General features: G+C 46.6%; 1 protein-coding gene across 4 annotated transcripts in view; it reads left to right on the top strand.

Annotated features, from left to right (window-relative positions):
• naif1 (nuclear apoptosis inducing factor 1) overlaps positions 1-26031 on the top strand; it is an 82729-nt gene that overhangs the window by 31500 nt on the left and 25198 nt on the right. For 2 of the 4 annotated variants that reach the window (XR_005945659.1, XR_005945658.1), the window contains exon 4: positions 14508-14616. Coding sequence is in view for 2 of the 4 variants with exons in the window: in XM_041209742.1 (XP_041065676.1) it covers positions 14508-14616; positions 22437-22554 (227 nt within the window). In the remaining 2 variants the exon portion in view is untranslated. Of the gene's footprint in view, positions 1-14507; positions 14617-22436; positions 22561-26031 lie in introns of those variants that run through there. The other 2 variants (XM_041209742.1, XM_041209744.1) reach the window with 2 other exon arrangements.

Below are 26031 nucleotides of genomic sequence, written 5' to 3'. Positions count from 1 at the left end.
ATGAGGTTCTGGTGCATCAACAGTTCCGGTTAAGCGCTGCAACACAGTCCCCAGAGTGTGTCATGCATCATCGTCGCTTGCTGCACGCTCCACATCCTGGTGCTGCAAGATGGGGAGGACCTAGCTGAGGAGGAGATGGAGGGGTTGCATGTATCCTCCAATAAGGAGAGTGGTGAAGGGGATGACAGTGATGAGGTCCTCGATGATGAGGATGCCAGCGATGAAGCCATTACATGGGCCAGATGATGCAGGTGCGCTTGGGAGGCCCTCATAGCCACAAGATTCGAGGAGGATGATGAGATGCAGTGAGGACAGTCCTGACATCCTCACTTTGCATCTATGAATGTTTGACTCCTGTGTGGCCAATGGCAATGCACATACCCTCAGCGCTCAGGCTCATGCCATGGAGACGCATCAGAGGCCTGAATAGTTGCTAGATTCCAGGAGGATGATGACAACATGCAATGAAGAAACTCCACAGATCTTCACATAGCCTCTGTGAATGTCTGACTCCAGTCTAGCTGAGGGCAGCTCGCTTGCACTCTATGATCAGTCATTTCATGGAGACACAGCTATGAAACTTTAAATGCACCTGATCTTTTGTCAGCCTTCAGCACTTGACTCCTTGAGGAGCACAACATCACCGGTCACAGTTGCTGGAGTTGGGGGGCCAGCTCCACTTCAAAGGTGCTGAGAGCACACAGAGAGAATGATGGAACTCTGTGATGCCTGCCCACGACATTTTGACAGCAATGACAAGCACCGTGGAGGTGTAGGCATCACAAAAGTACAGGGAGTGTGAAGCTGAACTATCACTTTGGTCTGAAGGTTACACACTGCACAAGGACGAGGCCCTGGACTGAGACATCTGCCTTTATCTTGTGCAGGAACAAGGTTTCACACCCGAGTGACATGAACACTGCTCATCAGAACAAGGAGCCATAGGCAGGGAGACATTATTGGGAGTTTATTTACAATAGTGAACATTAAGTACGTGTGATTAACACCTGCGTTCAGGCTGTGCAACTATATATTCTTAACCTTCCTAACCCTGCTGCTACACCTTGGTGCTCCCCCAACGTCCACAGCGGAGGTGGTGGCAGCCTGCTGACTGCTATGCCCTGTCTGTGATGACCTTGAGGGGTGTTCTCTGGAGTGCCGAGACCTGGAGGACCTGGCCTGCTTTTGGGGTCCTGCTGTGTGGCAGTGGCACTGGCACCCTCCTAGGCCTGTGGAGCTGGAGCTACTGGATTCACAGGAAAAGGGGATTTGTGTGGACTTGACACTCCCAGAGTTACTTGGGTGAATGGCCTCGGGGTGTGCACCTGCTGATCCACCTCCCTATGGATGCCTGAGGGCCCCTATCTGACTCATTGAGGAGAAGGGGAAGCTGGAGTGAGATAGAGCAGTCTGGCACCCCTCTCACATTGACACTGTTAGAGGCCAACTGTGGCACCAGTGATGGAATTCAGCCCGTGCAGCAGTGTAGGACCGATGTCCTGGACCAAGGTCTCTATGGCGGCCGCCAACCTACCAGTGTTGACCTTGGTGTGTTGGCATGCCGGCGCTATCACTTCACACTGAAGGCAGACGGACTCCTCCACCATGCCTTGCAATCTGAGAAGTGCAGTAAACATCCTTTCCTGATGTTCCCGAGCTTGCCTTTGCAGCTCCAGCAATTGAGACATAACCAAGTCCAGAGGCTCCTCATCTGACTCGGATTCAGCAAATTTCTGGCCTCCAGCAGTCCTCCAAGTGCTGGACACCCAGGAAGTCCCTGCTGCTGCCTGCTGTGGATCAGAAAGTACGATGTGCTCACCAGATTGTGATCCCAAGGTTACACAAAGCTAGGTCCCACCGAGGTGTGTGCCTCTGCGCTGGTGGAGGGTGTGGGTGTGCGCTGTGATGGGACTTCAAGGAGGGTGCCTCCAGATTCCTCATCAGAGGTTTCTTCAGGGCTTGATTTGAGGCCCTGGGTTGTGGACCCCACCAGCTGCTCCCCAGATCTGTCTGCGAAAGCAAGGAGAGATTATTAGCGCATGGCAGGGGACTGTGGAACACAGGAACTTGCTGACAACATGGTTGTCTGATGGATGTTGTAATGCTGGATCCTTACTTGGTTAAGCATCACTAGCCTCACTGTCAGTCCAGGAAACGTCCAGATCATCGCCGGCCAGCTGGATGATTCTATTTTCAAATGTGAGGACCTTGATGTCAGGCATTCCTCCACCAGTCTGCGACCTCTCCCTTTTGTTGTGTACCAGCTTGTCCTGCATGAATACAGATGGAGAAAGTGTAAGCAGGACACCTGCCAGGGCAGACGATAAGGATGCCTGACATGTGTGGGTAGTGAGTGGTGCCATAGATGGGATGCACAACCTGCAGGGCAGATGAAGTTGAGTGTGAGAGAGTGAATGATGATGTCCTGTGAACTGGCAGTGAGCAAGCACCCTGTTCTCTTTTGCAGGGTTTTGGTGCTGACCACTGCTGCCATCACCTCCCATGCTGGATCTTGCTTGCTGATCTTCACCCAGAGTGGGGGTAGAGGACTTCAAGGCAGGCCTCCACAGCATCCAGGGAGGCATCACTAAATTTGAAGGAAGCATGTTTCCTCCCTTTGGCAGCCATGATTTTGCAGCACCTTCCGATGCCTTAAGAGAGTGCTAGCTCTGTGTAGGGGCGCCCTTTAAATATGGGGCCCGGATTACTGAAGGCCTGAGGTGATGGCAGAGTGGGTGAATCAGAGACTGCCCTGCCAGTCACCAGGTGTGTTTCCCTGGAGTGCATTATTAATGAGGCGGGATGAGCCAGGAACAGGATGATATGGTGTGAAAAGCTGCCATTGCGGCCAGCAGTAAAACTCCCTTTATCGTGCCCACTACAACATTTTGTGCAAACCTGGGATGATTTTGTCCATAGAGTACAAAAGCAAGGATTTTATGTTAAACCTCTGTAAATCACTGGTTAGACCCAAGTGGAGTATTGTGTTCACCAGACTTTAGAAAGGCTGTCAACTCTTTCAGATAGGGTGTGGAGGCAATTTGCCAGAATGGTGCCGGGGATTAAGAACTTCAATTGTTTAGGGAGGCTAAATAAACTGGGATTATTCTAGTTTGAGCAGAGAAGACTAATGGAAGATTTGTGGAGATTTTTTTATTCATTCACGGGATGTGGGCTTCGCTGGCTGGGCCAGCATTTATTCCCCATCTCTAGTTACCTTTGAGAAGGTGGTGGTGAGCTGCCTTCTTGAACCAATATTGCAAAGGTTTTTATAGAGTAGACAGAATGAAACTATTTCTGCTGTCAGGAGGGTCAGTAACCTGAGGACTCAGAGTTAAGATAATTGGCATAAGAACCAGTGGAGAAGTGAGGAGACTTTTTCACACAATGAGTTGTTGTGATCTGGGCTGAATAGATGGTGGAAGCAGATTCAATAGTAATTTTCAAAAAGAAATTGGATATACATTTGAAAAGGAAAGATTTGCTATGCTGAAGCAAAAGGGAGTGAGAATAATTGAATTGCTCTTTCAAAGAGCCAGCACAGGCATGATGGGCCAAATGACCTTCTTTGTGCTGTAAGGGTCCGTGATTTCACCTGGCATAAACTATGAGGAACTCAGCATGGGATAGTTACTAAATTATGCCATCTGCTGCAAGAATATTTACAGCCAACCTGCACTCACACCATAGACCTTTCAGCATTGCTGTTGGGTACAGGAGACTCACTATCTTTCTGTTATAATACAGGTATGTGGACTCAAGAAATAGAAGACTGATTAATAATGGATAAACACACTAATATAATCCAAAACATGCAGTGCTCATGATATCACAACAAGTTAACACAAGAACACAAGAAATAGGACCAGAAGTAGACCACACGGTCCATCAAGCCTGCTCCGCCGTTCCACACGATCATGGCTGATCTTAGGCTTCAACTCTATTTTTTGCCTTCTCCCCATATCCCTTAATTCCCTGAGAGACCAAAAATATGTCTATCTCAGCCTTAAACGTATTCAATGATGGAGCATCACAACTCTCTGGGGTAGAGAATTCCAAAGATTCACAACCCTTTGAGTGAAGTACTTTCTCTTTATCTCAGTCCTGAATGATTGACGCCTTCATGTTTTAGATTCTTTGACCAGCAGAAACAATCTCTTAGGGTGCACTTTATCAAGCTCCATCAGAATTTTGTAGGTTTCGATAAGTCGCCTCTCATTCTTTTAAACTCTAGAGAATATAAGCCCAATTTACTCAGCTTCTAATCATAGAACAGCCCCCCACTTATCCCAGGGTCCGGTTTAGTGAACCTTGCTGTACTGCCTTCAATGCAAATATATCCTTTCTTATATGTGGAGACCAAAACTGCACACACTACTCCAGATATGGTCTCACCAAAATCCTGTACAATTGCAGCAAGACTCCTTTATTCTAGTACCCCGAAGCCTCCTTGCAATAAAGACCAACCTCGCTTGCTGTAACTCAATGCTAACTTTCTGTGCTCCTTTTATAAGCACAGCAGTGTCTCTTTGAACATCAATACTTACAATTTTCACACCTTTAAAAATAAAATCTGCTTCTCTATTCCAACTTGAAACGGCCTGTTTATGCCTGCTGTTCGCTTTCTATCCGTTCACCAATCCTCCATCCATGCTAATATATTACCCCCAACTCCATGATCCCTTATCTTGCCTATTAGCCTTTATTGTGGCCCTCATGAACAGGGAATTCATTGGGGATTCGCTGACACCCTCCAACCACTGACACTAGCCCAGTGCAAAGCCAGGTAGCGTTTCTAAATTGGTCTGATGTCCAGTAACTTTATATGGACAATCATGTAACATGAGTGTGGGGGTAATACTGCATGCAATTTGGAACATATGAACATAAGTGGGCCATTTTGCTCCTTGTGCGCGTTCTGCCAATCAATGAGAATGTGACTAATCTGTACCTCAGCAACCTGTTTTGACTCCATGGCTAGAATCTTCGGCTCAGCAAGCGGGGGCAAGGCCCGCTCGCCGACACGTTAAATGATGCATGGTGAATCGGCTGTGTGTCCTGATGTCACCGCGCATCATTCTGATTTTCAGTTCAGCGGCCGCGCACCGGAGTCGGCTGTGCGCTCTCCGAACTATCAAAGGCCTATTAAGGCCATTTAAAAACTTATTTAAACCACTTAACATAGCTGCCCGTCCAATCTAAGGTTGGCGGGCAGGCGAAGAGCCCACGGGTGGGATGAGGTTTCATAAATGATTTATAAGTGAAATAAAGATTTTCATTAAAATTCATAGACATGTCCAGCTCGTGTGACACTTTCACATGAGGGGACATGTCCTAAATTTTTTTTTCTTTCTTTATTAAAATTTTTGAAACTCAGACTGATCTCCCTGAGGCAGCTCTGTGCCTCGGAGATTCCTGCGCTCTTTTGCGCTCAGCATTTCCAGGTGCGTGTCATGCTGGGCAGGCCTTAATTGGCCTGCCCACGTAAAATGGCGGCTGCACGCCCGCCCATACCTGCTCCCACCCAACCCTCCACACCGCCACCCCCCCCCCCGACGGGCAGAAAATTCTCCTTCATATCCTCTTATCCCTCGGCCGGGATTTCCTGGCCCCAACTTGATGGGACCTGCCATGGGACATTCGGTGGCCTTGTCAAAAGTCCATTGACTTTCAGGAGGAGCGGAATGTACCAGCAGAAGAGGGGCGGTGGGGTGGGTGAAGTTTATTGATCCCACATTTAAAATTGTTGCCTTTTTGAGAGAGAGTTTCAAACTTGTATCATCCATTGCATCAAATGTTTCATCTGATGGAATATCACAAACCTGAAATGTTAACTCTGTGCTGAATAGTATAAGGGTGGACAGCTCACCACCACCACACCCACCCCACCCGACCCCCAGAAGCTAAGTCATCGTGGAGCCGACCCACAGCATGCTGGCCTGCCCTGCAGCCATGGCGCACCTCAGGCGGGCTTAACAAGGGCCAAGTGAGACTTCTGCCCCTCACTGGGGAGGAAGTGCCGCCCTCTGGAGCTGCGGCCAATCGGATTGATCAGCAGCTCCATCAGTCCTGTTAGCACCAACAGCGTGTTATTGGCTGCTGCCAGGACTGCAAGAAGAGGAGGAAGAAGGCCCATGGATCTCTGGAGCAGTTAAGATAGGGCCCTTGGGCAGGGAGGCGTTCAGCAGGTCAGAGAGGGAGGCGAGGTTGTGGGGGTGATGGGCTTAAGGCTTTGGAGGTGTGGGGGGGTGGGGGATGCGGTGTAGGAACAAAGGGGGCTGATTCCATCTTAGGGGGGGGCTGCCCCTGGTCCACAAAGGGCAGCTCCTAAAGATCAAACCCCCGCACCCCTTTCATGCCGTTTGTAGAAATTATTTTAAAAATCGGGCTGCCCATTTCCGCCTGCCTGTCCACCCAAACGTCTTATGGTGCAGGCAGCTTATTATCAGGGTCAATTGGCTTGGTAGCAAGCCTAATTGACCCTTGATTACCTATTTAAATATGGCGGGTGGGCTGCCGATTTTGGTGCCCGCCCAACCCCCATATTATGGGGGTGCGCTCAGGGGTGGGTGGGAAGGTGGTGGGGTGGGCACCCATCCTATTCCCTCCACTGGAAACACGCCTGGCGGAGGCACGTGAAACGCAGCCCTCTATTTCTCTCTTCAAAGATGCTACCTAACCGGCTGAGTATTTCCAGGATTTTCTGTTTATAGACCTGGGAGGACCATCCTGGTCCCAGTGCACAGCATGCAGTGATTGCACGCAGTGTTTAGCTGTGGAATGTTTACTTGCAGGCAGTCATTGTGCTATATCTATATACTGCACCGTCAGATTGGCCAAATGATATTTTTATAACCTTTGCCGAATCCTGATCTCCTAAATTGATTAATGACCCCATTCTCACCTCTGTAAACCCTAATCTGCTAATTGTTTATCTAAATGTGTCAGTCAGACACCTCATTATTCAGTAAGCAGTGAAATCAGACACTGGAAATGTCACACTCCCTGGGCTCATAACGTCCCTTGTTACTGTTAAGCTGCTTCTTATATTGATCCTCTGCTGTCATCTCCCAATGGACAATTTATGTAGTAAACCCCACGTCAGCACTCTGTTAAAACCAACAATCACCATATACATGTATACCATCTCCCTTCAGTCTTTTTTTTATTGATTCATGGAATGTGAGTGTCTCTGGTTGGCAAGGCCAGCATTTATTGCCCATCCCTAATTGCCCTTGAGAAGGTGATGGTGATCCACCTTCTTACATTGCTGCATTCTATGTGGTATAGGTTTACCCACAGTGCTGTTAGGAAGGGATTTCCAATGTTTTGACCTAGCGACTGTGAAAGATCGACTGGCTGTATAATTCCAAGTGGATGGTATGCTTGGAAGGAAACTTGCAAGTGGTGGTGCTCCCGCGCATCTCCATCATTGTCCTTCTAGATGGTGGAGGTCAGGGGTTTGGGAGATGTCTTGGCGAGTTGTGGCAGTAGATTTTGTAGATTGGGTCATCTGCTTCGAAACTGGATGGCTAGCTGGAAGACAAAGCCCTCCCCACTACCACCCCTCCCCCTGCACCCCGCTGACCCAGGTTTACTCAGGTTTCTGGATGAGAGACTAAGCTGCCTCAACAAACCCTTCTCTAAATATTGGATATCAAGGTCTGATGATGTAACATAGGTCTGAGTGGGAAAATTGCACAAAGATAATTGGGGCCAGCTAATAAGATGACAAGGAAGCAGTGATCCCATGGAGTCTAGGCGGAAAGTCATGGCCTCTCTCCAGTCTCATGGACTGCCACCACAGTGAACAGGTACAAAGAGCTTCGTGTCATCAATGCAAAGGGCACTTCACTCCCTCAAGACTCTCCCGGAACCCACACACCTAATCTCCTGCCAGTAGCTGTTTCCCAGTTGTGTGTTAACAAGGCCTAGGAAGTGTTAACCAGGCCCAGGATTTAAAATAGCATGGGTCTCAAATGTTACATAGAAACATAGAAAATAGGAGCAGGAGTTGGCCATTCAGCTCTTCGAGCCTGCTCCGCCATTCATTATGATCGTGGCTGATCATCCAACTCAATAGCCTGCTCCCGCTTTCTCCCCATATCCTTTGATCCCTTTTGCCCCAAGAGCTATATCTAACTCCTCCTTGAAAACATACAATGTTTTGGCCTCAACTATTTTCTGTGATAGCGAATTCCACAGGCTCACCACTTCTCTGGGTGAAGAAATTTCTCCTCATCTCAGTCCTAAATGGTCTACCCCATATCCTCAGACTGTGACTCCTGGTTTTGGATTCCCCCACCATTGGGAACATCCTTCCTGCATCTACCTTGTCTAGTCCTGTTAGAATTTTATAGGTTTCTATGAGATCCCCCCCCACTCATTCTTCTGAACTCCAGCGAATATAATCCTAACCGACTCAATCTCTCCTCATACATCAGTCCTGCCATCCCAGGAATCAGTCGGATAAACCTTCACTGCACTCCCTCTATGGCAAGAACATCCTTCCTCATCAGCAAGCACGTTTCACACTCACCCCTTCCCCTGCCCAACTGAAACTCAAGCTACTTTAAAACATATCTCTGTTTTTATGGCTCGCTCAGCCCTTTGCACTGATGTCATGAAGCTCTTTGCGCCTGTCCACTGCCTAAAGAGTCGCTGCCGCTCTATGTGGTACTGAGTGCCGGAAAACGCTCGCGTAAAGTTTACACAATGAAGAGCAAAGCCCTTTACCTCTTTCTTACAACCTGACCCCTAACCCCATCCCCCTCGCCTCCCTAAATGTAAAAAGAGACCACAAGAAATTTAAATCAATATATAACAGGATTCAAATTGTAATTGTGGGGGAGTCCAAAGGGGCCATAAATGTAAAACAGTCAGCAATAAATCTGAAAGACGATTCAGGAGAAACTTCGTTATCCAGAGAATAATGAGAATGTGGAACTCACTACCACAAGGAGTGGTTGAGGCAAATAGCAAAGACGCATTTAAGGGGAATCTGGATAAACACATGGTGGAGAAATAAATAGAAGGATATGCTGGTGGGGTGAGATGAATAAGGGTGATTGGATGCTCATGTGAAGCATAAACACCAGCATGGACCATTTGGGCAGAATGGCCTGTTTCAGTATTTTAAATTCTATGTGATTCTACTTAAAAAAGAATGATTGTGATTTATTATTGTTTGGGCTGCTTGTTTGCTAACTTGCTAAAAATGTTCACATTTTAATTTAAACAGTGAATGTTTTATTGGGTAGCTGGTTGTTGAGCCTGACAGGGAGGGAGCTATGGTAATTTGTACAATTAGAATTGTAAAAGAGAATTGAAAAGCTCCCTGGGGATAATAATTATCTCTCAGGATTAGTGATAATTGTCCACTGGCTAACTTTTAAAGGGGGTCCTCATGAGAGAAGCCTTTCTTTGAAAAAGTGTCCCCATTTGCTGTCACAGCTTCAACAACAACTGCTTATACTTATATAGCGCCTTTAACATAATGCAATGTCCCAAGGTGCTTCACAGGAGCATTGTAAAGCAAACTATGACGCCGAGCCACATAAGGCAATATTAGGTCAGGTGACCTAAAGTTTGGTCAAAGAGGTAGGTTTTAAGGAGTGTCTTAAAGGAGGAAAGTGAGATAGAGAGGCAGAGAGGTGTAGGGAGGAAATTCCAGAGCCTGGGGTCTAGACAGCTGAAGACATGGCCACCAATGGTGGAATGATTATAATTTGAAATGCACAGAGGCTAGAATTAGGGGAGCGCAGATAGCTCGGAGGGTTATGGGCCTCGAGGAGATTACAGAGATAGGGAGGGGCGAGGCCATGGAGGGATTTGAAAACAAGGATGAAAATTTTAAAAGTAGGTGTTCTGAAGAAGATTCATATTCAACTCGAAATGTTAACTCTGTTTCTCTCACCACACGTTGCCAGATCTGCTGAGCATTTCCAGCATTTTCTGATTTTGTTTTCAGATTTCCAGCATCTGCAGTATTTTGCTTTTATTATGATGAAAATTTTAAAATCAAGTTGTTGCTTGACTGGAAGCCAGTGTGGTTCAGCATGCACAGTGGGGATAGGGGAATGAGACTGGCTGTGAGTTAAGTAACAGGCAGCAGAGTTTTGGATGTTCTCAAGTTTACAGAGAATAGAATGTGGGAGATCAGCGAGGAGTGAGTTGGAATGGTCAAGTCTAGAGGTAATAGTGGCACGAATGAGGGTTTCAGCAGCAGATGGGCTGAGACAGGGGTGAAGTTGAATGATGTTACGGAGGTGGAAGTTGCAGACTTAGAGATGGCAAGAATATGAGATCAGAAGCTCACCTCAGAGCCAAATGTAACACCATGGTTGTGAACAGACTGACTTAATCTCAGACTGTTATCAGGGAGAGGAAGGAGGTCAGTAGTTAGGCTATGGATTTTGGAGTGGGGACCATAAACAATGGCTTCAGTCTTCCCAGTAATTAATAGGAAGAAATTTCTGCTCATTCAGTTCTGGATGTTGGATAAGCAGTCTGATAATTTAGCAACTGTCAAAGAGTCGAGAGAGGTGATTGTGAGGTAGGGCTGGGGTTCATCAGTGTACAGGTGAAAACTAATGCCATATCTTTGGAATGATGTTGCCAAGGGACATCATGTAGATGAGAAATAGGAGGGGGCCAAGGATAGATCCTTGGGGGACACCAAAAGTAACAGTGCAGGAAGAGGAAGAGAAGCCATTGTTAGTGATGCTCTGGCTAGGATTAGGCAGATAAGAATGCAACCAGATGATAGCAGTCCCACCCAGCTGGATGACAGTGGTGAGGCGTTAGAGGAGGATAGTGTGATCAGCCATGTCATAGGCTGCAGACATGTCGAGAAGGATGAGGAGGGAAAGTTTATCTTTCACATAGTCACATAGTGGTCCATTGAGATTCCAATACAGTGGGAGTGAATGGGAAGGACTTTAGTCCACCAAGAATCCATACAGTGGGAGTGAGCTGGAAGGGGTTTGGTCCATTGAGATTCCATACAGTGGGAGTGAATGGAAAGGAGTTTGATCCATTGAGAATCCATACAGTGGGAGTGAATGGATAGGGGTTTGGTCCATGATTCACTAAGACAGAGGCAGACATGCAAACAAAGTGCACGACAGTGGGAGTTGGAAAGTTTCCAGCACATTGTTGAGTAAAGCACTGTGATATGCTACAGAACAATTTCAGTAAATATAATGGGCTGATTTCAGTTGCCTTGATTAAAGTCCTTCAGAGTAAATTGCATATAATTTTTGCATGTTGAATGTATCTGGGAAATGCTGCTATTGACAGACTTTGGGTCAATAGGAGAAATGAGCTGTCAGGAGCGAGATGGTGATGTCAGCCTCAATGAGCTGTGCATTTTTAACTGATCTGCTTTGAAACAGATGTCTCACAGCCCCAGGCTGCTGTTAAGGTGAGGAGAAGCAAATATTCTTTATTAACATTTCATTCCAGCTCCCTACAAGACGTAAATTAGATGCAGCGTTAAAGTCGGTAGATTGCAGAGATATGTCACAGTGATGGTGGTGGATTGGACAGCTCAGATCATCCTGCAGTGATACTCATTATAGATCTTATTTAGCCAACATTAACAAGCTCACACTTATCACCCTTCTTATTTACATGCACTGTTGTTATCAGGGAGGCCTCCAAAGGTTAATCTACAATTCTGCGTGTGTGTGTGTGCACACATGTGTGTGCATGTGAGTGGCCACTGTTGAGAAGTGAGACAGAAAGCTGAAAACAGCAAGCTGGTCTGGAGAAGCGGTGCAGAGACATCTGGAAGGACAACTCCAAGGCATGCAACACCCGCTCACCCGAATGGTTGGGAGGACCTGTTCTGGATAGATTCCCTGACTTGCTGCTCTGCATACTGATATATCTCACGATAAAAAAGGAACAGTGTGGATGCTGACTGGAAGGTAGAAGCACAAACAGACAGCAGAGTCCAAGGAGTAGCTGCTCTAAGCTGTAAACCTATGGTTGTCACACTTTGGCTTACTGTACAGGCCGACAAACTCCAGACGGCCCCCTCTCTGTTAACATAAAGGATGACTTTTATTACTGAATATCTGAAGGAGAAAGATAGATTTAAACTTCAAATTGAATTCTTCAGAATTGGTTTTACAATCATCCAGTGTCTTTATCCTCATCTCTTCTAGGTCCCAATTAACACATTTGTCTCTCACTGCAATGTCCCTTCTTCATTGGAGACAATGGTCAAGGTGATTGTTCATGAAAAATACACAATTCCTTCTGATGGTTCTAGCGTGTTCAAGGAAGTAACAGAAAATTCTAGAAACACCACAGCAGGCCCATTAGCATCTGAAGGAAAAACGATAGATCCATGTTTGTGCTCCATCCTGTTTAACCATCATCCCTGTGCTCACTGATCAACATAGACTCCTGTTCCACCAGTGCGTCATTTTAAAATCCTCACTCTCCTGTTCAAATCCCTCCATGGCCTTGCCCCTCACTATCTCTGACACCTCCTCCAGCCTTCTGAGATCTCTGCTGTCCCCCAATTCTGACCTCCTGTCTGTCCCCACACCCTGTGCCCACCATTGGCAGCCTTGCCTTCAATTATCTAGCCCTTAAGCTTTGGAATTCCCTCCTTAAACCCCTCCACTTTCCTCTTCTATCCCCTCTTTTATGATGCTCCTTAAAACCTACTTCTTCAGCCAAACTTTTGGCTACCTGTCCAAATATTTTCTTCTTTGGCTTGGTGTCAATTTATTGCCTGATTACAGCCCTGTGAAGCACTTTGGGAAATTTTACTATGTTAAAGGTTAAATGTAAGAAAAGAGAAGGCTGAGGTGTGATCTATAGAGTTTTTAAAATTATGAACTGTTTCATAACATGGATGTAGAGAAGGTCCTTCTGCTTGGGAAAAAGACCAGAACCGATTTTAAAAATGTTAGTTAGTACTGCTGTTGAAGTCAGGAGGTCCTCCAGGAAACCCATACTTCTGGATTTCCAGATCACTAACAATGCCCCACCCTCTCACCCTTCTCACTCCCACGCTGCACCCCCCTCCCCCTCCCACCCTGCACCTCCAGCACCTTCCCACCCAGCACGCCCCAACCTGCACCTCTCACACCCTCGCCCCCTGCACCCCGACCCTCCCACCCTGCACCCCCCAACCTGCACCTGCCACACCCTCCCCCCCTGCACCCCCACCTTCTCACCCTGCTTCCTCTCACCCTGCTTCGTCCCACCCTGCAACCCCCACCCTCCTCCCTGCACCTCCACCCTCTCACCGTGCACCCCTGAACCCCCCAACCTGCACCTCCCACACCCTCCCCCCCTGCACACTGACCCTCTCACCCTGCACCTCCTGCACCCTCCTACTCTGCACCCCCACCTTCTCACCCTGCTTCCTCTCACCCTGTTTCCTCCCGCCCTGCACCCCCACCCTCTCACTGTGCATCACTGCACCCCACACCTGCACCTCCCACACCCTCCCACCCTGCACCCCGACCCTTCACCCTGTACCTCCTGTACCCCCCTACCCTGCAACCCCACCCTCCCGCCCTGCTCTCTCCCACCCTGCACCCCTCACCTTTTTACCTTGCAAGATCCACCCTGCACTCTCCCACCCTGCACCCCCACACACTCCTACCCTGCACACTCCCACCCTGCACCCTCCTAACCTGCATCCCCACCCTTCTCCCTCACAGCCTCCCACCCTCCCATTCTGCATCCCTACCCTGCTCCCTCCCACCCTGCTCCCCCCCCCCAACATCTTCCCACCCTCCCCCTTCCCACCCTGCACCCCCCCAACCCTGCCTCCTCCCAGTTTCTCCACTTGTGAGAGAGATCTGAACCAGGGGCCATAAGTTTATGGCAATCACTAATAAATCCAATCGGGAATTCAATAGAAACTTTCTTTACCCAGGAAGAGGGGAGAATGTGGAACTCACTGTGACAGGCAGTGGTTGAGGTAAATAGTATAGATGCATTTAGAGGAGAATGGAATAGAAAAATACAGAACATTGATGGGGATAGATGAAAAGAAGTGGGAGGATACTCAGGTGAAGCAAAAACAGCAGCATACACCTGTTGGGCTGAATGGCCGCTTTCTGTGCTATAAATTCTATGTGAAAATCTCTTCCTGTTGTCGTCCCCTGTCTTGATCCTCATGAATAGCCGTATCTTGTTTCTCACAGATTGCACAGGGAAGCTGTACAAGCACTAATTCATATATTTCTGCTCCAATATATTAATACTTCCCAATGTAGGTTTCTCATTTTGGCCTACTATTGTTTGTATTTAAATAGTACAGTGATTTCTGTGTGTAGCTTTGCAGATACCATGCACCAAATTAATGATCCACGTTTCTACTTTGCAAAGAGGTTAAACTGTTAATTACTCATGTAAATGTGTCAGCTTAACTCATTACTCATTGATATCCAGCCTGAATGACATTCCTTTAACTGATTTAATTGACCTATTAATTCAAAATAATTTATTACATATTTACGTTGAATTTCCAGCACAGAAACAGGCCATTCAGCCCAACTGGACCATGCTGTTGTTTCTGCTCCACAAGAATCTCCTCCCACCCTGCTTCATCTCAATGAATCAGATAGGGACCAATGAGAGGTACGTGCATGGTGTGAAAGTGCGTATGAGTATGTGTGTGCATGTGAGTGTTTGTCTCTGAGTGTGTGTGTGAGTGAGTTTGTGTGAGTTTGTATGTATGTGAGTGAGTTTGTGTGCGAGTATGTGTATCTGAGTTTGTGAATGTGAGTGAGTTTATATGGTGAATGTGTGAGCGTGAGTGAGTGAGTGTTTGTGTGTGTGTGAAACTGTGTATGTGTGAATGTGTGCAAAATGTGTGTGTGTGTATGTTTGTGTATGTGCAAGAGTGAGTTTGTGTGTGTGTATCAGTCAGTGTGTGTGTGACTGTGTATGTGTGAATGTGCAAGTGTGAGGGTGTGTGTATGTTTGTGTGTATATGTGCAAGAGTGAGTTTGTGTGTGTGTATCGGTCAGTGTATGTGAGTGACTGTGTATGTGTGAATGTGTGCAAGTGTGAGGGTGTGTGTATGTTTGTGTGTGTATGTGCAAGAGTGAGTTTGTGTGTGTATCAGTCAGTGTGTATGAGTAACTGAATGTAAGTGTATGAGTAAGTGTACATGTGTGAGAGTCAAATGGTGGAATTTAATGCCCACCCCAAAGGCAGGTTTGGAGCTAGGGAGGGCATTTAATCAGGCAGGGTCTGCCAGGTGGGAACCCTTCCTCCTTCCCGCCTCTTCGCCAATGAGGTCTGGGACAGGAAGGCTTGTGGACAGCCTTCCTGCACTGGGTTCAATTGGAACCCCATATGTGGGCCATTAATGCCCACTCAAAGCCTCATTCCACCACTGCTGGCATTCAGCCAGTGGGGAAATTGCCACGCAGGAAGTCTAAAAAGAAAATCATTGCGAGGTTTGCTTGCGGATTCCCGTGGAAGAGGTTAGGAGGTGCCTCTTTTGGCATTCAGTGCCTGATCGAGGGACCTAGCCTCGGGATTGGAGGGGGGGGACCCAATGAGAGGAATCCCCCTGCTTCTTGTTCCGACCCACCCCCAGCCAGTGACCCCCATCTGCCCTCACCCACCTTTGGCTTGGGGCCACTCGCTGATCCTGCACCTTTGGTGGGTGCATCGCCGGCAGCTATGATTTCTCCCGATGGCACTGCCTGCCTCAGGGTTCAGGATTTCCCGCCCCGGGATCCTAAATCCCGGGGAAGGCCCGCCATTGGCCACTTAAGTGTTTGGTTAACACTTAAAATGGCAGGCCTTCCCCTAAGGAGGCGACGTAGGACCCTCGCTGGCTTTCCAGCAGGTGGGCGAGATGCTCATCGTCTGGATTAAGTTTCGTCAAGTGTGTGTGAGTGAGTGCGAATATGAGTGAGTGTTTGTGTGAGTGAATGTGTTTGCGTGTGAGTCAGTCTGTGTGAGAGTGAGTGTGATTGAGTGAGTGTGAGTGTGAGTGTAATAAAGCTGCTCCCAGCCTGTTACCGCACTGAAGGTGGCCCCTGCTGATTGTGTCTTGTCTGATGTTTGACACTTTGCAACATTTGTACGCTGGGAGCAAAACTGCACAACGGAACATCTGTTAGAGTCAGCTGTTCACACCATAAAACAAACATTTTCCTGATAATGATGGGAGTGTGTGAGGCTCTAGGATAGGGTGGTTAACATCTGGGACTTCTCCCAGAATAACTAATATTCTGTTTATTCTGAATTAGGGTCAGGATCAGATTGAATGGTCAATAAGAGTTTTATATAGTTCTGACCAATTCATTCATTGATTCGGGGTCTGCACTGTGAGTGGAAGTCGGGTTGAATGTGGAGGATGGGTCAACATTCTACTGGGAAGGGCGGAATTTGGTGAGTCTGTAAACCCAGAAATGCTGGTGTGAAGAGTGAGATCACTGGGGGTCTTCTTGTGGATTTAATTTCCCTTCATAGGGGCAGGAGGAGCTGCATTTGGGAAGTGTGGGCAGACTTCAGAAAGGAGAAATTTACATGCTAGCAAATCTGAAGTCATAGGTTTTTTTAAAATATAGATTTTCCACTCCCACTGTACACCAAAGGGCTTAAGGTAGCTGAAGCTACAGCCACCAATGCAGCGATTAAAACTGAGTATGTGCAAGAGGCTAGAATTGAAGGAGTGCAGAGATCTTGATGGTTTGTAAGGCTGGAGGAGACAAAAGGAGATAGGGAATTGGGGGGGTGGGCGGGAGGGATTTGAAAACAAAGATGAGGATTTTAAAATTGAGGCATTGTCAGACCGGGAACAGGCTAGCCAGCACAGAGATGCTAGAGGAACGAGATTTAGAGCAAATTAAGATACTGGCAGTTTAGGATGAGCACATGTTTATGCAGGATGGAAGGTGGGAGGCCAGCTAAGTGGGCATTAGAAAAGTCAGGTCTAGAAGTAACAGAATCATGGATGGGGGTTTCAGCAGTGGTTGAGCTGAGCAGGAGCGGAGCTGGCTGATGTTACAGAGTTGGTAGAAGGTGGTCTTGGTGATGGTTTTTTTTATTCATTTATGGGATGTGGGCATCACTGGCTAGGCCAGCATTTATTGCCCACCCCTAATTGCCCTTGAGAAGGTGGTGGTGAGCTGCCTTCTTGAATTGCAGATTGCAGGCATGTGGTCGGTACCTCAGGGTCAAACAGAACACCAAGTTTGCGAACTATCTTGCTCAGTTTAAGACAGTTGCCAGGGATGGAAATGCTGGTCAGGGAGCAGAGTTTGTGCCTGGGATCAAAGGCAATGGTTAAGTCTTCCCAATATTTAGTTGGAGAAAATCTTTGCTCATCCGTTATTGGATAGGGACAAATTAGATAGTGGAGGAGTTGAAAGCAGTGGTGGTGAGGTAGAGCTGAATATTATTAGCAAACGATTGCCCTCTTTCACATTCATAACACCATTGAGACAGTGTATGGGTATTGATGTCCTCCTCTCATTGTGGGGATAAGCTGGTGATGGGTTGGGTACTTGGTCATGGGACTAGTCTCTTAATTGGAAATTTATTACCTGAATGATCTGCCTATGTGAGGGATGAATTATTAGTGACCAGTCTAACCAGCTGCTAAATTTTTCTTTCATTGATGAATTTTGCTGACAAGGCTGGCATTTATTGTCCAACCCTAGCTGTCCCAGACAGTGATGATAGCTGTGGCTCATTAGTTTGCGCTATTGCTTCTGCTTCAGAAGGTCATGGATTCAAGCCTCACCCATAATCCATAATCTAGGCTAACACTTCCAGTGCAGTACTAAGGGAGTGCTGCACTGTCAGAGGTTCTGGGAGAGGTGGTTGCTGCTGAGGAATGCAGGAGACCTGGAACCGCTGAGAGGTAACTTGAAAAAAAAAATTCACAGGGCCGAGGATTGGAGATGAAACTCCGCCCCCCCACACCCCTCCACCTCCCGGAGCTGACATTGGGGCCATGGTCCTTCTTTGGTCATGGGGCCTTGCACCCCACACCCCTCCCCCGCAGGCTGCGACAGCGAAGTCTGCCTCCATTTAGCTGGCAGTTTCCCAAACCAGCGAGGGATTGCCCAGTGTCGGCAAAAAGCTGAAGGCGCTCTAAAATAGTCCCTATGTAAATCACCCCTTTGTGGGCAGCCTCTCCACATTGGCTCTGCTGTCGGTAAAATATCCTGAAGGCAGCACCATGTCAGGAAGCCAATCCCACCCAGCTCCCCATGATTTTACCAAACCTTCACTTCCCACCCCACTTACCCCTGGCGGGGGGGTTGGTAAAATCCTGACCAACATTTCAGGTCAATGCCCTTTGATCAGAATTAAGTACAGATGAACTGATCATTTATTTCATTGTTGTTTGTGGGACCTTGCTTGTCCACAATTTGGCTGCCGTGTTTACAACAATGACTACAGTTCAAAAAAGTACTTCACTGGCTGTCAAGCATTTTGTAACATACTGAGGTTATGAAAGGTGCTATATAAATGCAAATCTTTCTATTGCAGGAGTGTAAATGGCAGTGGACTAATACCCTCCCCCAGTGTAAATGAGCTGAGATGGTGGGCAGCGAACAGTAACTACAGCTAAACGGGCGAGCAGTTGACTCCCATAGATTGGCATTCTGGGTTATAGAGGATCGCAGCCCAGGTGAAGTGTAACAGGGCCAGCGAGACATACAAGAGAATCCAGAGTCTAATGTCAGAACACCAATTTCAAAGTGTTTGTTGTGGAGAAGAGGGAGAAAGTGCCGGTTGCCAGTGTCCTCAGTTTATGAAGCTGCCAGGCTGCAGTGAGAATGTCCCCCATTAGTATGCGGAGTATGTTAGCTAGACTGGAGGAGAGGCAGCTTTTTATTCATGGGTGGTGATATTCGAGACTCAGTGAAATCACATTATTGTAATGTTGGAGTGAGTGTGCTCAGATTATGCCCTGAAGCCTCTAAGTAGATTGAGGCTCTATTCGTATGTGTATTTATGTGGTTTCGCAAAGTTCACAGTCAGTTCACTCCGCTTGCTGACTTTCACTGGAAGGCAGCGTGGACAGTACCTTGAAGAATCAGTCACTTGGCTCCTGTTTCTAATCAGTAGGGGAAGGGACGGGCTGGCAAAGTACCAAAGCTGCATCCTGCTCTGTATTTATCTGAAGCCTGTGCACGTTCAGGCCAAGTTGATCTCTGGACGACGAACCTCCCCCTATGCTAGGAAAGCCTCGGCCACGCTCAGTGTAGCTGGGAGAAGGAGGAAGGGCATTTGTTCATATAGGGAAAAAGCATGGCCAGAACTCCATGCATTTTGTTTCTTTGTAAGTAAGTGTGTGCGTATTTGTTTGTGTGCACATGGTGTTTGTTTGTATTTGGGTCAATGCATTTGTGTGTGTATGTCTGTTTCTGCAGAAGTGTATATGTGTTTGTGGGTATAACGGTACACTTGTGTGCTTGTATGAATGTGAGCGTGAATGTACGTGCATGTATGCATGTGTGTGTGCATTTGTTGTATGCGAGGGCATGCGTGTGTAAATGTTATGCAGGTTAGCGTGTGTGCATGTGGGCATGTGTATTGTGTGTATGAGTTTGTGTGCGTGCGTGCATCTATAAGCATGTTACTGTGAGTGTGAACAATGAGTGTGTGTGAATGTATATGGCTTCATGCTTGTGTGTGTGTTCATGTGTGTTTGAGTGTGTGTATGAATTGTTACGGACAGGAGGGAGATTAATTTAAACAGCACTAATTTCTCCTCTCACCACCCATCCGTAAACAGAAAGGTGTTTAGATTTGTTTCCCTCTTTGTAAGCGGTGGTGTATTTCCCAATTCCTCAGTTTTTGTGCAATCCAATTTTCTATTAATAACCCCACAGCAAACTCGAGATAGGATGAACTCAAAGGGTTAGTTTATTTGCACACACTGAAAACACGAAAGAGGGTTTGCAACGTCCCCTTCTTATTCAGATAGTAAAGAGAGAAAAGGAAAAGAAAGATTTACAGTACAGAGACCACAGAGAATAAAAATATTGTTTCATATGGGTTCCAGGGTCCAGAATCAAAGTCCAATTGTATTTGGGTCCATGCATTTGTGTGTGTGTCTGTTTCTGCAGAAGTTTATACGTGTGTGTGGGAATAACGGTGCACTTGTATGCTTGTATGAGTGTGAATGTATGTGCATGTATGCATGTATGTGTGCATTTGTTGTGAGCGAGTGCATGCGTGTGTAAATGTTATGCAGGTTAGCGTGTGTGCATGTGGGCATATGTCCAACCTGGGCCAGAGTTCCTTTGGTGTTGCCTGCTAGTCAGATGTTAAACAGCAGAATGAGCTATGCACTTCAGCAAGGCAATATTACTTGTTCCATGACTTTACCTCTCCACGATGTCTTCCACAAAGGATGTTTATTCAGTGCCTGGAAATTGGCTTTGTGTTTCACACTGATAATGCCTCAGCCATTTTAGGTTAAAAAGGACGCTTAAGAGGCTATCAGCTTAGAGTGAGTGTGCCTGAGTGCATGTGGGAGTGTTTGTATGAGTGTGTGTGGATGTGTGTGTATGAGTGAATGTGTTTTTTTTCTTTCATGGGATGTGGAGCATCACCAGCTAGGCCAGCATTTCTTGACCATCCCTAATTACCCTTGAGAAGCTGGTGGTGAGCCGACTTCTTGAACCTTTGCAGCCCATGTGGTGTAGGTACACCCACAGTGCCGTTAGGGAGGGAGTTCCAGGTTTTTGACCCAGCGACAGTGAAGGAACGGCGATATATAGGATGGTGGGTGGCTTGGAGGGGAACCTTTAGATGGTGATGTTCCCATTCATCTGCTGCCCTTGTCCTTCTCGGTGATTGAGTTTGCGGGTTTGGAAGGTGCTGTCAAAGGACACTTGTTGAATTGCAGCAGTGCATTTTGTAGATGGTACACACTGCTGCGACTGTGCATCACTGATGGAAGGAGTGGATGTTGAAGTCGGTGGATGGGATGCCAATCAAGCAGGCTGCTTTGTCTTGAATGGTTTGGAGTGTCTTCAGTGTTGTTGGAGCTGCACTTATCCAGACAAGCGGAGGTATTCCAGTACACTCCTGACTTGTGCCTTGTAGATGGTGGACAGGCTTTGGGGAGTCAGGAGGTGAGTTACTTGCCACAGAATTCTCAGTCCTTGATCTGCTCTTGTAGCCACAGAATTTATATGGCTGATCCAGTTAAGTTTCTGATCAATAGTAGCCCCCAGGATGTTGACAGTGGTGGATTTAGCAATAGTGATGCCATTGAATGTCAAGGGGAGATGGTTGGATTCTCTCATGTTGGAGATGGTCATTGCCTGGCACTTGTGTGGCGTGAATGTTACTTGCCACTTTATCAGCTCAAGCCTGAATGTTGTCCAGGTCTTGCTGCATATCGACATGGATTGCTTCAGTATCTGAGGAGTTGCGAATGGTGCTGAACATTATACAATCATCAGCGAACATCCTCATTTCTAACCTTATGATGGAGGGAAGGTCTGATGAAGCAGTTGAAGATGGTTGGGCCTAGGACACTACCCTAAGAAACTCCTGCGCAGCAATGTCCTGGGGCTGAGATGATTGACCTCCAATAACCACAATCATCTTGCTTTGTGCTATTATGACTCCGACCAGTGTAGAATTTTCCTCCTATATTCCCATTTACTTCAGTTTTGCTAGGGGCCGTTGATGCCACACTCGGTCAAATGCTGCCTTGATGTCAAGGGCAGTCACTCTCACTCCACGAGTTCAGCTCTTTCGTCCATGTTTGACTAAGACTGTAATGAGGTTGGGAGGAGCTGAGTGGCTCTGGGAGAACCCTGAGTGTCAGTGAGCAGGTTCATGCTGAGCAACTGCTGCTTGATAGCACTGTCGATGACACCTTCCATCACTTTGCCAATGATCGAGAGTAGACTGATGGGCAATTTTCCACATTGCTGGCCATATGCCAGTGTTGTAGCTGCACTGGAACAGCTTGGTTCGGGGCATGTCTAGTTGTGGAGCACAAGTCTTCAGAATATAGCCAGCGCTCGTAGCCTTTGCAGTATCCAGTGCCTTCAGCAGTTTCCTGATATCACATGGAGTGAATCAAATTGGCTGAAGACTGGCATCTGTGATGCTGGGGACCTCAGGAGGAGGCTGAAAATAGTTGCAAACAGTTCAGCCTTATCTTTTGTACTGATGTACAGGACTCCTCCATCATTGAGGATGGGGCTATTTATGGAACCTCCTCAGTTTGTTGTTTAATTGTCCACCGCCATTCCTGACTGAATGTGGCAGGAATGCAGAGCATTTATCTGATCCATTGCTTGTGGGATTGCTTAGCTCTGTGGGTGTGTAAGTGTGTTTGAGAGTGAGTGCACGTGTGTGTGAGAGTGAGTGTATGAGGGTGAGAGTGAGTGTGTGAGTGTATGTGAATGCCTGAATTCCTCCTCCTCTGTCAGCTGATATATTCCTTGCAGTGAATGGATTGTCCTGGTTTCAGAGGGAGGTGCGGGAGCCCCACCTGCTGGCCATGACTCTCAGTGCAGGAATAGGAGGAGACTGATGCAAGTAGTCTGGACAGTGAAAAGAAAATAAAAATACCTGGAAAAACTCAGCAAGTCTGGCAGCATCTGCGGAGAGGAGCCAGTTAACATTTCGAGTCCTTATGATTCTTCAGCAGAGCTAAGTAAATTATTATTTTTGTTTTGGATTTCTAGCATCCGCACTTTTTTGCTTTTATCATAGTCTGGACAGTGACTTAAGACCATAAGACATAGGAGCAGAAATTAGGCCATTCGGCCCATCGAGTCTGCTCCGCCATTCAGTCATGACTGATAAGTTTCTCAACCCCATTCTCCTGCCTTCTCCCCGTTGGGTTGTGGGTGGAAGGATGATAGATCTGGAGAGAAGGATAGGAAATTAGAGGTAGAAATGTGGAACCCATACCCAGAAAAGATAGAAAGGAGAGTGAAATATCACAATAAGGCAGAAGTCCTGGGAGTGAAATGTGAAATGAGAAGCAGCAGTAACCTGTGAACAGTGTTTACAAACAGTGTGTTTACAGTTAATGACTATAGTGTTTTACTGTGTAATTTACCATCCTCGACATAACTTGGAGAGTGTTTGGCTTAGAAATTTGACCGTACAGAGCCCATTTTTCAGAGGCTGAACTGCCTCCTAAGGACAAAAGAGAGAACAGTGTCTCTGGTTTACTTCTGAAACAGGGTTAGACTTTGTGTATAGTCAAATGGTGGATGTAACATCTGTGTGAGGCCCCAGCACAATATTCAAGCAAAACAGTCCTACATGTGGCCTATCAGGGGCCCTTAAAGTGACTGCCCTCTTTCTTATCCCAATCACACCACCCTCCCGATCCTGATCGTGCCCCCCACCACTTTTCCCAATTATACTCCCTCTTGCTCCTGATCACCATCCCCCAATCACCCCTCTTGTCTCCCCTCTCCGATTCTCACCTCTCTTCTGAACGCTCTTGCTCTCTCTCTCTCTCTCTCCCTCCACCCCTCCGCAATTGGAGATGGAGTGAAAATGCTGTTTGACTGCCGGAGACAGGAGGTTGTGTGCTGAAACTTCCAGGAATATGTCCAGCCAGAGTTGGAAATTCAATAACCTTCTTTGCTTAGCCTAAATAAAGCTTCTTCATTTATCAACCTTGATGTGTAAACACAATATTTTAAATATCGCCTACCAGAACTCTGTACAACTGTAACATAACTTCCTTTGTAAACTGTAAGGAGGCCAGTGTAGAACTTCTAAAGGACATAGACAAGTTGGTGGAGTGGACAGATGGGTGGCAGATAAAATTCAATGCGGAGAAGTGTGAGGTGATGCATTTTGGTAGGAAGAACATGGGGAGACAATATAAAATAAGGGGTACAATTCTTAAGGGGGTGCAGGAGCAGAGGGACCTGGATGTTTATGTGCATAGATCATTGAAGGTGGTAGAACAGGTGGAGAGAGCAGTTAATAAGGCATATAGTATCCTGGGCTCTATCAATAGGGGCATAGAGTACAAGAGCCAGGAGGTTATGCTGAGCTTATATAAGGCACTAGTTAGACATCAGATGGAGTATTGTGTACAGTTCTGTGCACCACACTTTAGGAAGGATGTGAACGCATTGGAGAGAGTGCAGAAGAAGTTTACAAGAATGGTTCCAGGGATGAGAAACTTCAGCTATGAAGATAGATTGGAGAGGTTGGGACTGTCCTTCTTGAAGAGGAGAAGGCTAAGAGGAGATTTGATAGAGGTGTTCAAAATCATGAGGGGGCTGGACAGAGTAGATAGGGAGAAGCTGTTCCCACTCGTAAAAGGATTAAGAATGAGAGGGCCCAGATTTAAAGTGATTTGCAAAAGAAGCAAATGTGATGTGAGAAAAAACTTGTTCAAACAGCGGGTGGTTTGAGTCTGGAATGCACTGCCTGGAAGTGTGGTGGAGGCAGATTCAACCGAGGCATTCAGGAGGGCATTATTTGAACGGAGACAATGTGCAGGTTTATGGTGAAAATGCATGAGAATTGCATTGCATCATAATGCTCATCTGGAGAGCTGGTGCAGACATGATGGGCTGAATGGCCTTCTGCACCATAACAATTCTGTGATTCCACATCTTTATATTCCAGCCCGTTACAGATAAAGGCTAACATCTCATATGCCTTTATTATTGTTATAAGTGTCCACTAGCTTTGTGATTTCTGTACTTGGACCCCTAAATATCTCTGTTCATCTACAGTTCCTAGCTTCTCACCACTTAAAAAATTCTTAGGTCCAAAGTGAATAAGCTCACACTGCCCCACAATTACTTGATGAATGAAAAAAAGTTGGACGTAATTATCTTTTGAACAGTGGGATATTAGAATTGGAGGACTGTCACTGAGGCAGAGATTAACATTTTAAATTGAATTGGATAAGTGTTCGAATGTAAAAGTGTACAGGGAAAGGGAAGAGAAATGGGATTAGTGGAGACAGCTCCAGTTAAAGAACTAGCACCACCAGGCTTAATGGGCTGAGTGGCCAACTCATGTGTCGCTTCTATGAAACTATTCACTGAATTACAGATTCACCGAATTGGTACAGCACAGCAGGAGGCCATTTGATCCATTGTGTCTGTACCGGCCCTCCGAATGAGCAACTCACTTAGTGCCATTCTTCTGCCTTTTCTGCATAACACATGCACATTTTTCCTTTTCAGATAACAGTCTAATTCTCTTTTTAATGCTTCCACTGAAGCTGCCTCCACCGCACTCTCAGGCAGTGTGTTCCTGACCTTAACTACTCGCTGTGTGAAAAGGTACTCTCATATCGATTTGGCTTCTTTCGCCATTTATTTTAAATCTGTACCCTCTCATTCTTGATCTTCTCATGAGTGGGAACAGTTTCTCCCTATCTACTCTGTCCCGTCCCCTTATGACTTTGGATAATCGCTTATGATTTTGAATACCGGCTTGCTGCCCTTTGCAGAAACCATCTCCTGGATAGTGTACAGGACACAGCAATCCTTGTGTTCTGTTTGTTATTTAATGTTGATCACTTGCCTTCCATGGGAGAAACTTATATGGACATAGATCCATGGATAGGCCAAACTATTCTATTGATCATCTCTATCTGTCCACCTCCTCTGAGAATGAGGGTGTCTGAGAAATTAGTGGTTTACGCTGAGAGATTGCCCTCTAATCTCTTTCTAAACCATGGTTTCTACATTTAATAATTCTTATATTTAATAATAACTCATATTTATAGTTTTGAAATATTGAAAAATGTTTCACATAATTTATTTATTTTAAATGTAGTGACCATTGTTCCCCTCCAAGTTACACACCATCCTTCTCTAACTGCTGTTCCTTCATCATCTCTGTGTTAAAATCCTGGAACTCCCTTCCTAACAGCACAGTGGCAGCAGTGTGTACCATCTACAAGATGCACTGTAAGAACTCACCAAGTCTCCTCAGTCAGCACTTTCCAAACCCATGACCGCTACCTTCTAGAAGGACAAGAGCAGCAGATAGATGGGAACACCACCACCTGGAAGTTCCCCTCCAAGCCACTCACCATCTTGA

This window comes from Carcharodon carcharias, chromosome 17 (assembly GCF_017639515.1).
Source record: "Carcharodon carcharias isolate sCarCar2 chromosome 17, sCarCar2.pri, whole genome shotgun sequence".
NCBI lineage: Eukaryota > Metazoa > Chordata > Chondrichthyes > Lamniformes > Lamnidae > Carcharodon > Carcharodon carcharias.
This window is presented reverse-complemented; position numbering and strand designations above follow the sequence as displayed.